The sequence below is a fragment of the Excalfactoria chinensis genome, chromosome 1, assembly GCF_039878825.1.
Source record: "Excalfactoria chinensis isolate bCotChi1 chromosome 1, bCotChi1.hap2, whole genome shotgun sequence".
NCBI lineage: Eukaryota > Metazoa > Chordata > Aves > Galliformes > Phasianidae > Excalfactoria > Excalfactoria chinensis.
The window spans coordinates 11,471,776-11,485,198 of NC_092825.1; the positions used below are offsets into that span (position 1 = coordinate 11,471,776).

The 13,423-nt window shown below is 42.7% G+C and overlaps 2 protein-coding genes across 2 annotated transcripts in view; one reads left to right on the forward strand and one right to left on the reverse strand.

Moving 5' to 3' along the window:
* The window catches only part of GSAP (gamma-secretase activating protein), a 43,004-nt gene extending 41,390 nt beyond the window's left edge, over positions 1–1,614 (forward strand). The window contains exon 31 of the mRNA XM_072336613.1: positions 405–1,614. Coding sequence (XP_072192714.1) covers positions 405–505 — 101 coding nt within the window. The 3' untranslated portion in view covers positions 506–1,614. The remainder of the gene's footprint in view (positions 1–404) is intronic.
* Positions 1,615–1,868: 254 nt separating this feature from the next.
* Positions 1,869–13,423, reverse strand: part of CCDC146 (coiled-coil domain containing 146) — a 66,245-nt gene continuing 54,690 nt past the window's right edge. Inside the window, exons 15-20 of the mRNA XM_072355073.1 lie at positions 11,068–11,292; positions 10,210–10,438; positions 5,564–5,692; positions 4,595–4,732; positions 3,030–3,278; positions 1,869–2,069 (exon numbers count right to left, since the gene is read on the reverse strand). Coding sequence (XP_072211174.1) covers positions 1,869–2,069; positions 3,030–3,278; positions 4,595–4,732; positions 5,564–5,692; positions 10,210–10,438; positions 11,068–11,292 — 1,171 coding nt within the window. The remainder of the gene's footprint in view (positions 2,070–3,029; positions 3,279–4,594; positions 4,733–5,563; positions 5,693–10,209; positions 10,439–11,067; positions 11,293–13,423) is intronic.

A 13,423-nucleotide genomic window follows, 5' to 3' on the forward strand; every position in this document is an offset into this window, starting at 1 on the left:
GTATTCTCCGTTTATGGATATCAGCCCATCTGGGGGGGGAAAAAGTTAAATACTACTGATGCATGTAAGAATATACTAGCACAAACATACTGCCATGCTTCAATCTTACTTGACCCTCCAATGTAGAATTAGTATGGAAATTCCTAGCAGCCTCCAGAGATATTCTAGCTTTCCTCCATATGGGGCGTAATTTACTTATATCCCACTAACAGGGAAGTGTATGCCATGGGTGAGCATCAGACAACTGCACTGAAAGCTGAAGGTATTTTATTTAGATGAAAACAGTTCCATCTAATACCTTATCTTTTGGTATTGTGGGTCAGGATGTTTAGTGGACTTGAGGACTTAGTGTACAAAACACTTAGCTTTGCAAATACTGATGTTTTTTAATGGTCTCTTTCTAGGTGTGCATCCATATGAAAAACAAGATCATATTAATGTCAGGTTTGTGGAGGAAGCAGCACTGAAACACACAATGATGCTCTTGGGCCTCAGATATTCCTGAAATGGCTTTCTTCAACTGCATGTAAATTGTGGTACTCAAAATCATTTACATAGAAGTGTGCAGCCAACTCTGACGTTTTTTAGTCTTAACTGTCATGTTGTTTGCTAATTACTCTGCAGTTTTGAGTAGCCACCATTACTGACATCAGCTACTCAAAGTAGCAATTGTCCAGTGCACTAAGGCTGAAATTACTGACCTCTAGGTAAATTGTAGAGAAGTACATCTGACACAGACCTGGGTTTCCAACACATCTGGGGTTTCAGGTCTGAAGTACTCAAATCAATGGAACTAGTGGATATCAAAACATGCTGTGAAATATGATATTACTCTTAACAGTTTTAACGAGACAGACAATGCTGGAAAGGGTAGTCCAGTTGAACAGTAATAAGAAATTGGCCACTGTTTACTCATTTAGACTAATACAAGCATTTCTTGATGTGATAATGTAAAATAGGTAAGAAAAACAAATGACGAGTTGGTCTTTGTATATAATGCACCAATAATGATACTCATTCCTTGTGGTGGCCATATATTGCCTTATGGGACTTCTGCCTTTGGAGTGGGATTCTAATATATTCAGCAATGTAATTAGCACAAAATGTAGTCTCCTTAAATTATACAGGAGGGGATTTTATGTTATGTTTGTTTTTTTTTAAGACATGTATGATACATTGAATGCAATACAGGCAAGAAGAAAAGTCTTTGGAAATGTACCTTTGTAGCAGCATGGAATGAGTTTTATTTAATTCGTTCCTTCCAGCTTTTAGTATTACGGTTCAAAACTCAGCTTCAGGAAGAACGGCTGGAGGTTGTTTTCTCCTCATTTTCAACTATTATTTATGAGTAGCCAAAGTGGGTTTGGTTTTTGGTGTGCACTTTTTCATATTTTGAAGGTTGGCATAAATTTTTCTCAGTTAAATAATATTTTTTTTTCAAGTCTTGGACTGTGGAAAGCTGTGATGTTGTATTTGTGTAACGTGTGGAGACTTCATTCATGTGCTATTAATAACCAGAGAACCTTATTCTTATTCTAGAACCAGAGAACCTTATTCTACCTTATTCTTTTTAATGAAATGTGCGGTAAAATAGATGCAATAAAACTTTACCTGAAAAAACAAAAGAGTAGAATGATGATTACTCATTTTAAAATACTGCAGTGCATTTGGCATACCAGGCTCCACCTAGTCAGAAGGAAGGAACTTGTATCACTGAATATTTAGCTGTGCTTCTGGAATTAAGTACTACTTTGTTTACTGCGTAGAATTTGGCTATACTCTAATAAGCATTTCATGTAGCCTAAGTGCTGTCGACTTGTGATACTCAGCAGCTGGTAAGGGCTTCTCTTCCTTCATGTGCTGTCTTCTCAGATTTCAATTGGCTTTATAATTGGTTTTCTGAAATGTCTCATATTTGAACCAGGTTCGCTTGGCTTGAAAGGAGCCAAAGCGCCATAGGGCCGTGGCACTGGTAGGCTGTATTCATCATCTGGGACATAAGCAGTTGGCCGTGGTTCAGCTGTTGTGAGGACATGGCCAGGCACTGCAGCTTGTTCCTCTTCTGCAGCCTGATGTAAAAGAAACACATTGTGAGCACATCATGCCTACTTGTTTTAAGACTGCAGTCAGTACTCTTCTGAGCCAAGGAAGAGGATGCCCAATGAGGAAATACCGTCCGTCCAATTCTTAGCAAATCAAGAAACAAGAAAACACAGACAGGTGCTTAACTGTTCACTGAAGGAAAGCATAATGTATTGACCACATAGGTATGAGTTTGTCCTTTTAAATACTGTATAGTTTGAACCTGTAATGCTTTTGTTGTTGAGAAAGAAAATTAGATAAACTTGCAGTAATTACAATAAGTGTGCACAGACCATCTCGGGAATGAGATAATAGATATGATGCTTCAAAGCCCAGTTTGTATTTATGCTGACAGCAGCTATTCTTTAACACTATCACTGTACTGAAAGGAAATTGGGTCACAATATGAAAAGAGTCAATGACCGAGGTTTCTTACTGTAAACCAGTTTAACTGCAACAGTTCTTTGTGCCTTCAGGCTCTTGAAATGTATACACTGTGCGCTCCCCTCCTAGTTTTGTGTTGGTTTTGGATTACTTTGGAGAAGGAATCATATAGCAAGGCCAGTTTCCTACCTGCAGGTGTTCCCTCAATTATACTTATCTCAGTTGTATTTGGCTATCTTATCAGTTAAGTCAAAGCACTGTCGCATAAAGCGAGATCTACCTTTGATTATTAAAGTAATTTGAGTGTAACATATCCTCTACTTAAGGTTTGAGACCTGTTCTATCTGTGCAATGTGCCAAACTGCAGTTTGTAGCTCCAGAAATCCACGCTGTGCTGGTTTTGGAGTTGCCTCTGTCTGTCCCATCATCTCCACCAGCTCCTGGAGCCCCATGGTTGTCAGTGAGCAGCTGTGCGGTGAGCGAGCTCTGCTGCTCTTTCAGAAGGACGAGTTAGAGCATTAAAAAAAGGAGGAGCCAAAGTGTAACACAGAGCAAAAACTTACTCTAGCTCTGGCCTCTGCTGCTTCTTTGTGCATCTTCTCATTGCGTAGAACCTTCAACCATTCAATCTCTGTCTCTTTAGGAAGAGGAAGGCCTTGATCTATCCTTGATGAAACAATCATCAAAAACTCTTCTCTGTCTCTCATTTCCTGCTGGAGTTTAATGGCAAGTGCTTGCTTCATGGATAACTCTGCAACAAGAGCCATCATCTTCTTGGTCCTGTCTTTTATCTTCTTCTGTAGTTCATTGATCTGGAATCAGAAACCAAGTGCATTTTGGATATTTAGTCATAACTACATCTGTAGACACTTAGTGGTGCTCAGGTATGGGTAAGTAAGGTTGGTGAAATCAACTGTGTTTCAAAAAACGACTGTTCTTGAAAATAATGGTTAGAAAATACCAACTTCGTAATGCTATCCTGCCCCTTACAGACAGCAAGCAAGACTTCCATTTACCACAAAAGAAGGTATTAAGCCTGGATTCTGCTTGAGCCTGCACACAATTACTGCATTATTAACAAGCGTGTTAAGTCCAGGCCTCACAAAGTAGCTCAGTGATAAACACGGACATGGCTGTTCTGTGAGGTGCTGAGTTGTTCTTAGCAGGGAGGTGGACAGAAAGGGACCAGGGTGGGAATCTGTGATTCTGACTGGATAGAAGTTAAAAATTAACATTAACAAAAAAGGAAAGTATAAAAGAGCTCCAGTGCTTTTTTAAGGTAATCGATAGAGAACTGGTAGAGCCAGAGCGCATAACTTCTGGCACGCTGCCCTTCGTACAGTAAATGGCCAATGGCTGTAATTTCACAAGGGCAAATGGCAGCCGTGCTATTTCTTTCTGTAGAAAAGGAAAGATTTCCTCTAGAGATGTGTTCTGATTTTAAGCCTGAGCGCCAGAGTTAACAACAAAGAAAAGAAAGCCAGCCCTGGCCTTGTTGTGCATTAATGACATCACCGTGTTGTTTGTTTTCTTTCTCTCTCAGTGGGTTTGGAGCTGTTTGGAGCTTTTTCATCAAGGCAGTGGAGGTGGGAAGATTCTTTTTTTGGCTGCTGCTGTGTTTGTTGTGCTATGGCCAATGCTGATGACTTCCTGTCTCTGTCCTTCTCTCTTTTGCTTTCTCAATTTCCTCTCTGTTATTATATACTTTCAAGCAGCCTCAAGTAATTTACTTAAGGATCAGGCCTCCTCTCCTTCCATGTTTTGCAGTTTTTGTTTAATATCTGCATTAGCTTGCTTGATGAAAGCATAGGCAACTGCATAGCTCCCCTTCCTGCTTTGGAGCTCGTGTCTGGAAGCGCTCAACCTGAGAAATAACTTATGGCATGTTTTGGTGAAATATCAATTGATGCTGCAGTTTTCTTTCAGAAAGGAAGTCCATTCCTAATGCTCTGGCTGTGCCTATCTTACTGTTACTACTAAACGTCTGTCCTTTCTTAAGACTAACATACAATTTGCCTGTCACTGATTACAGCTGCTAGTTTCGTAATTTGCAAGCAAGTCATCTCAGCTGCAGCCCAGATAGAATTTTGTTTCCTATGGGTCAGTGAGCAGAGCGTGCCTTCCTTACCCGTGTCGCCAGCTGCAGCGTGCCCTGCTGCCCATTCTCTGCTGTGGCACGGATCCTGTCTGTGAGCCGAGCAACATGTTCATAGATCACCTCTGTCTCCAACAGCTTCTCCTCCTTCTGTACCAGCTCCACCTCCAGCTGCAGTGGGAAGAATATGCACAGCACAGGTAAATGCTGGGGGAAGGTGCGACAGAAGGTGCAACAGAAGGTGTTCCTGTGGCTGCTTGGAGACACCTTTGGGACTCACGCAATTAAGCAGCAATATTTTTCAGCTCTCAAATTATAGCAGCATTACTCCTGCTTTGCCATGATTTTAGTGAAAGCCATGATTAGTTTTTTTTTTCTAGTGATTTTTTTTTGTTTGCACTGGGATTTTCAGACCCATGTGAAGTGCTGAATAGAGAAGGTGATTTTTTTCCCTGTAAGCAGGATAGACAATAACTAAAAACATAATGGTTGCTCCTTCTGTCCCTTTCTCCCTTTACTCAATACAGGAGGTGCCCTGAAATTGGTTTTTGTATCATCATAGTATCATAGTATCATGCGAGTTGGAAGGGACCTTAGAGATAGAGTCCAACTCCCAGGATTCGAGCCCTCTGTGTAGCAAAGCAGCACTTCTACCACTTGCGCCGCAGGGGGGATTTGAACCCGGGCCCCCAGTGTATTGGACTTTATGTTTTTCTGTGCAGCCCAAGGGGAGAGCACCTCCAGGGGTGCAGCCCCTCAGATGGCCTGGGTGCCTTTGGGTACCGACCTCTTCTGGGGCTTCATATGGAGCAGGAACAAAGCAGAAAAGCCAATCCCTGCAGAGGAATGCTGGTTTAACGTGTTTGGGTTTTGTGTTGAGAGGACGGTGGGCCTGCCTTGGGTTCACATACATTAGTGGTTTATTATTCTGCACACCATTTGCTTTTTCTGAAAGAACTCAGCCCACAGTGTTAGTGGCTGTGCAGTGAGACCTGGTGCTACCTGTTCAATCTTCTTCTGCAGTTCAGGTGGAGACGGGTCCTTCCCTCCCAGCTGTCGCTTTCTGTTCTCATTTGTGGGGTCAACAAAGATTTCCTCCATCTCTTTAATCCTGTCCTTGCACTGGGAATACTGGCAAACAAAAACACACACACAGGGTTACTTTTCTGACCAGAAGTAAAAAACCTTTCTAAGACGTAAATACAGTTTCCTCTCATTAATGATTTCTTGAGCTGCTGTTCCCTTGACTATGAGTGCAACAAAGCAACCTGAGTATCAGTATAGCATTCATGCTAACCAGGATTTCTCTCTGAACCACCAGGTATCCTGGAAAGAGCCTTGACTGGAGGGTATTTTCCACCTTCTGAGTACATTTGGAAAGTTAGGAAAGAAGCAGCAGTCCTGGGGGAGATGGTGAGCTTCGGCCATGCATCCAGGAAGGGAAGTGGGGCTGGTTTGTGCCCAGTCAACCGCTGCAAGGGTGTGGGTGAGGGCTGCCCTCCATCACTGCTGTCAGTGAGTGGCGGGGCCTGTCTGTGCTGCAGAAGGCTGCGGCTCTGGGCGGAGGAGAGCGGGAACCCTCAGGGAAGAGAGTGAGCCCTGAGGGCCAGGCTGAATGGGGCGCCCAGTCTAGTGCACAGTGTCTGCACCTGCAAGGGTGGTTGGGAGGTGGGCCCAGGCAAGTCACTGCTGGCAATGAAAGGCTGAATGTGTTTTGTGCCCAGGTCCAGGGGAGGGCCACTAAGATGATCAGAGGGCTGGAGCACCTCTCATATGAGGAACGGTTGACGGAACTGGGCTTGTTTAGCTTGGAGAAGAGAAGGCTCCAGGGAGACCTCATTATGGCCTTCCAGTACTTGAAGGGAGCATTTAAACAGGGGGAACAGCTGTTTATAAGGGTGGACAGCGATAGGACAAGGAGAAATGGCTTTAAACTGAGGTAGGGGAGGTTTAAGTTAGATACTAGGAGGAAGGTTTTCACACAGAGGGTGTTGACACACTGGAACAGGTTGCCCAAGGAGGTTGTGGATGCCCCATCCCTGGAGGCATTCAAGGCCAGGCTGGATGTGGCTCTGGGCAGCCTGGCCTGGTGGTTGGCAGCCCTGCACACAGCAGGGGGTTGAAACTGAATGACCATTGTGGTCCTTCTCAACCCAGGCTGTTCTATGATTCCCAGAGTACACAGGTGGAACTCAGTGTGCCTCTCAATTGCTTGCTGGAGTGACTGGGAACATTTCCTCATGTCTGGACTCATGGGGCAGGCCACAATTGCTGTGTGCCCGATGTGCACCTGGCCATCTGTCAGCACACTGTCACACCCACCTGCATCTGCTGGAACACAAGTGTGGTGACTGACTTCCCTGTTAGTGCTAACCTGCACCTATGGGCGGTGACATGGTCAAGGAAATGGTGCTCACAGCTCTGGGAAGAGTTACCACAAATGCAAACGGAATGTTTCGCTGTTGCTATAGGGATGGGGTTTATTCGCTGGAAGAAAAGAATTCATGTGCAACTGCAAATGGGAAAACTGACAGGTATTTGCATGTGATAATGGGACACCAGCACAGCACTTGCTCTCAGTAGCTCTTTTCTGGGGAAGAGGCTTGTGCAGATCTTTCCTGTACACTTTGTCTAAGAACAGGCAGAGTGAAAGCTCTCAGTATCTGCACTGGGCCGCTTTCTTGTCAAAACATGGTTGATATAAAATGCATGCCCTTCCACATGCAGCTCATTTCTGAGGAACTGAAAGGTTTATTTTAATTTTAACCAGCTGAAAATGGAGCCCAGCGCTACCTGAGAACTACAAGCGGAAGAATGCAAGAACAGGGTGAACACAAACAACAGGATGCAGTGTTGCTGCCAGAGATCTGGGGCCAAAGGGCTCCAGCAGCAGCGCAGCTGCAGGTACCTCAGTGAAGGCGGTGGTACCTCCATAGGATTAGCACAGCTCTCTGGGCTGAGTCTTACAGGTTTGAGCTGTTACTTTAGAGAAGGACTGATACAGAACAAATGCTGTACAAACCAGGAAAAAAAATAAAATCCAGGTTTCTTGATAAATAATAGGTAGGTCTTAAAACCAGAAAAGCCCTTTCTTGGAGTGTGTTTGATACAGGGCATGGGAAAAGGCCCTACAAGAATGGCTTTGCTGTGCTTGGCTGTAGATAGGAGGAACTGCTGAAGAATGAAAAGATGAGAGGGAACATGGAGCAGGTAAAGGGCTGCTTGGAGAGGGAAGGGCTCGTGCTGATTCTGGAAACCTCAGGGAATGTAGGGAGGTACCTCATGTACTAGAAAAGAGTAAATGTCACATCTGGCTTTTAAAGTGGGGGGAAATGGAGCTGCAGGTTATAGATGTTATTAATATTTATAGATGCAATATATAGAGATATAATTAATAAACTACTTTCTGGATAATAGGTCTGGAAAAAGTCATGAAAATTTCTATGTAAATAGCTGGGAAATGAGTATGAATAATAGCTAACGTAGTCATGTCAAACAGTCCGATCTCCTGTTATTTAACCTGAGCGTGGATAAGAAATGGTAGGTATCATCCAATTTGATTTTTACATAACTTTAATATGGTTTCATACGATCTCATCACGAACAAGCTAAAGAAATAGCTTCCTGATGAAAATGTGAGGTAAGGACTACATCGGGAAGTGTACTCACAAAGCCAACGTGAATCAGTGCCTCATGCTGGTGCAAGAAGGGCTACCATCATACCAGGATGTGTAAGCAGAAATGCCACCTGCCTGAATGAATCCTTTTGCTCTCAGCCGCTGCTGTTAGGCACTGCGCTTGGAGGCAGAAAGAAAGGAAGGTAGAAGAGAAGGACTGAAGCAGCGCCAGCTCTAAGGGCTGGGAAATGCAGGAGAGAAGAAAAGCAGAATAAAAAAGAATAAGATGACAAAGTTTGGCAAACACCCGAGATTTAAGGGGATAGGAAGTGTAGGAAAAGAGGACAAAGCAAATCTAAACAGTGTAGAGATCTGCCTGATTTAGATAATCTGAACTGTATTCTGAACATAGATGCCTTCTGAAGCACCTTTCCTACACCATTTGAAGATTCCTGTGCAATCCATGAGGAGAGGCAGGCGCCCTGAGGACAAAGACATCCAAGGGCTGTCAGGATCTCCTCCAAAGGCAGATGCTGAACTCTTTTTGTTAATACAGAGCCCTCACCCACTGATTTGGATAATTTGCACAGTGGGCTCTAACTTCAGGTTGCAGTGCCTGTTACCACCTCTTTAGGCTTCAGCTTGACTTCAGATGTTGGGTTCACAGGAAGGACAGATTTAGAGCTGTACCACATCAAGTCAAGGCCGTGTGCGAATGAGCATTGCTGCAAAAGACTTTGCACATTGTAACCGAGTGATGCTATTGGATGTCAGCATGGGGCCAGATCTGTAATCAGGACAGGAATTAATGATCTGATCAATGCCAGAATTCAGTGTACGGTTCATGGCTTTTATTAAATCAAGGTGGTAAAGCCAAATGATTTAAAACTGTTTTCTCAGTAGTCGTAATGGTTATTACCAGCAGAAGAGAGAGTATTAATGCTAGAATAGCTGACAGCACAGGGAGATGGTTGGGCTGGCAGCCAGTTTGAACCACGTAATATTCCATACCCACAATATCTTAAAACATACCATCATCACAGAGGAGAAAGTTTCAGGAATGGAGAATGGAAAGCTCAACACAGAATTCATCTGTGCTTTGTTACTGCATTTGTGACTGTAGGTCTCATTCTAAGTCATATTGAAGCATCTCTTATTTTCTTCAGTCTGACATCTCTTTTTATGCTCTTTTTATTCATCATTTAAGTTTGTAATTGCAGTGTGAAGCTCTCTGAGGTATAAGGTATTGCACAAAAGTGTATTTCATTAGCAGAGCATACGATCTCTTTAAAAGACCAGAAATAAGAGAACAGTGCAAGCACTATTTAACAGCGAGGCTCAGCTCCATCGATGCAATTACAGATGGCAATGGTACACCATAATTTTCTGTAGACATTAACAGAATATAAGTGGAAAAAATTACTATCTGGAGATAAGGTCAAAAGCAAATGGGCCATTTCAGAAAGCAAGGAAAGAATGCCTAGAACAATGATGAGAACTGCAGTTTGTTAATTGTTTAATGTCATGTCGTAACTAGAACTAAAACTTACTCTGTTTCTGTGTAGAAGGAAATGTACGTGGCATCACTGTGGGCAGCAGAGTTTCCAGAGTAGGCTCAGGGTCAAGGTTGAATTGGGCTGTTATTTTAGAAATGTGAAGAGCTGAGTATATTCCCCAGCCCTCCACCTACCCCATCAATGCAGCTCTAACAATTTTTATCTCTGTTCCCATATTTTCCCCATGACTGCTATTCTCCAGCTTAGTCATCTTGACATTTATGGCCCTGGGAGGGCTAGCTGGGATGGAGCGTTGGGTATGTGCATGACAAATGGGGTCAGTTACACACAAGCTAGAAACTCACACATTTCAAGTTACAAATATACATCAGAGCTTTCCTGGTCAGGTGCATTGGTGAACTTCCTATTTTAATAAGCCTTATACATGCAGACTTATACTTTATATGATAATTGTTTTTAAATACAGAATTAGAAAAACAACAAGGAGGGAAAAAAGGGTTTCTTTCCCACCAACCTGTATCTGAAGTACGACCAGCTCTGCGTCCAGGGCTTTCTCCATTGGGATCGCTTTGAGCCAGAATTTAATCTGTCTCTCTTTCTCAGCCACCTTCATCTTCAGAAAACTGATCTTTTCATCCATAGCTTGCAACTCAATGTCTCCTTTCCTACACAAAAACTCCTGTGCGTTTATTTTTTCATATAAAACACACACTTCCTCTTCTCGACTTCTAAGCAGGAGGCCGCTGCAATAAGTCCAACATGAAAAGGTACCTGTTATAAATTTTGGTTGGTATTCGGTGTATTCCACTCAAGAACATAAAAGATGAACTTTTCAAATGATAGCAATAATCTGGGAAACACGTCAAGATTTCACAGATGATATTTTAAGATCATTATAGCATTTTTAAAAAGGGAAGAAAAGAATAACAAGCTGAAAATTGGAGAACACAGCTACCAAGACTACTTGGGTGCTTCGTACTGTTGCTACGAGCTTTTTTTGCCCTGTACAGCATTGATTTGGAAAATGGAGTTATGTGATCAGAGAGCTTTTCTCTGCACTTTCATATGAGAGCAATGCACGAAGCGTAAACAGAGAGCAGAGGATACAAGCTCCCAAGGCATTCAGCAGACAAGGTGCTGTGCTGCTCTGTAAGAGTTCTGAAGAATGAATGGCTCCAGCCGTGGAGAACCAACACATACGTCCATGACACGCAGCAGCGCTGGCATTGCAGTGTGGCAATGTATCTGCCTGCGAGGCACCGGAGAAAAGGTGCCTATAGCATTCTTGGTTAGACTTTGCTCCAAAATTAAGAAGTATCAATTCATGAATTTCAGAATGACACATTTTACCACATCACACTTACACACGCACCTCTCAGTTTGTTCCTCTATGGCTCTTTTGTACTTTTTGTGCAGTTGTGCAATTTCCTCTTCAACGCGGGTGACTACGTTGGTAAGTCCGTTGAGATCCAAAATGTTCTGCTTTTTCTTTTCATTCATGTCATATATGACTTGTTCGACTTTGGAACAATCCTTTTTGAGACTCTCATTAATTGCTATGTTGTTTTTATTCTTCATGTGTTGTTTCTGCAATTCTCTTTCATGTAAACAGAAAAGTAGGAAAGTTTTGAGTCCTTTCAATTTAGAAGCAATTTCAGCACAAAAAAGCAGAGCTTAAACTAATTGCTGAGTGGCACAAAGAATCTTCTATGCCACTCTGCTTTGAGGAAGAACGACTAGAGGTAGAACCCTTTTCTGAGAGCCGCCTCTGTACGAGCTCTTTCTAACTTGAGCAGATCTGGACTACGGCCCAGTGAAATGCTATAACTGGAGCCTGCACCACCAGCTCTTTGCCTTGGGAAAAAAACTTTAAAAGAGCGTAAAGAGCATGTTGGGAAAAGCGGTTTGGGTCCTTCCAGCATCTGGAAAGGGAAAACCTCTCCGAGGTACTGTTTTTGCCCAGGGACCTGGATGTACTTGGTGGGTGATGCACAAAAATGGGGATGTTCAATGTGTACCACAAGGGAATTTGATGCTGGGGGAGTGCAGCCAATAATTTCTTGTATATATAAGTAGAGCCTTAAGGATATATGACGAATGTCCAATTATGGTGCAGGACTTAAGATAGATGGATTAATGTTAAGAAAACATTTTCCGTATACGTAAACTAGGCATCCTATAAGTAAGTTTTTTCCATCTGAGCTCTATATCATGCACTGGCCATGCATGTGTAGAGCACACGTGGAAAGAAATTTAATTCAACAGGAATTTGTGGTGGTTGGGAAAGGATGAGTGCACCTTGATGTGGGGGACGCCCCACTAGCGCTGCTTTTCCCTTTCACTGCTGTCATATTCCTTTTTCCGGCACTTTTGCCATTTCCTCAACTTAGTAAATAATAGGGTGTTAAGTTATAAAGTTTTATTTTCAGCCTAAGGATTTGCATGAAAATAGATATAAATTGTTAAGAAAATAAGGTTGCTGATTGCTCACAAATATGTGTGTGTGTGTGTAATAAGCATAATGTAATGATGTAGAATAAGGGGTGGAATGGTCATGGTTTTGCAATGTTGTAATTTTGCTATCAGTATTCCACATCATAACATCATGTTAAGCATAGATAATTTTGACGAATCTGCTGCTCACAGAAGGAAGACTGAATGTCCCAGGGAGCACCACGGTCAGTCATATGACCAGGACTATATAATCTCACTTCAGTGCTGGACTCGCTCTCTCGGATCCTGCCAGCCAGGGGGAGAGCCGTGTGGGAGCGTTCCAGCCGTTTCGCCTAGAGTTACAGTAGGCCTCTCGGTTTCGGGACTCACTCTCTCTTATTTTACTTGATTCGTTAGCCTTAATTCCAATTATATTGTATTATATTGTGTTATTCTGTATTCCGATATAGTATTTAGTAAATAAGTGTGCCTCCTTAGATCGCTGCCGCTGTATTTATTTCCTTTTCCCTGTTTTTCTTTTCCTTCTGGGCCAGCGGCCTGCGGGCCGACTGCCCCCTGTCATGGGTGCAGGTAGATTTTAGGATAACCTGTGACAGAGTAGAAACGTGGACTTCAAATTCTTAATGTGATGCAAATTCTTAACGCACAGTAAGCCTGTCCTCTTCATTTACAGTTCAATATTTAAATAACACAGTTGTGACTCTGAGGTCTCCAAGCTCATAATACACCGCATCCCAGCATTCATGCAAGATAGAATGTTATTAACCGTTCCATGTGAAAGATGTGGAAAAAACTTCATAACAAAAGGTTGGGGACAAGATCACAGCTATGCATGAAAATGAAGAAGAAAAGGTGTTGTCTCCACAGACTTCTGGCCACTGGAGCCTTGCTCAGTAGACAGCTTTCTTTTGATAACAACAGGAATTCAGACTCGCTGCATTTAAACTGCACTAAACGTCACTTGTGGACTAAGAGACTACTTGGTCTATACTGGTACGCTTTGTCTACAACATTCAAAAGAGGTAGTGAAAGAAGAAGCGCTGTCTCCTATTAAAATATGGAACTGCAGATGAAATGCCCTGCCTCCCATTCTCAGTGCTGTCATGAGGCTGCTGAATTCCTCTGTGCAAAGCTGTGAGATTCTTTCTGGTTCGTTTCCGCTTTTGTCAATCAAGTGTCAGCATGACAGAATGGAAGTATTGGAGAAATGCAGTGTTTTTGATTATTCTTTTTTTTAATTATTAAATGGAATATGAAATAAACTTCCAAACCGT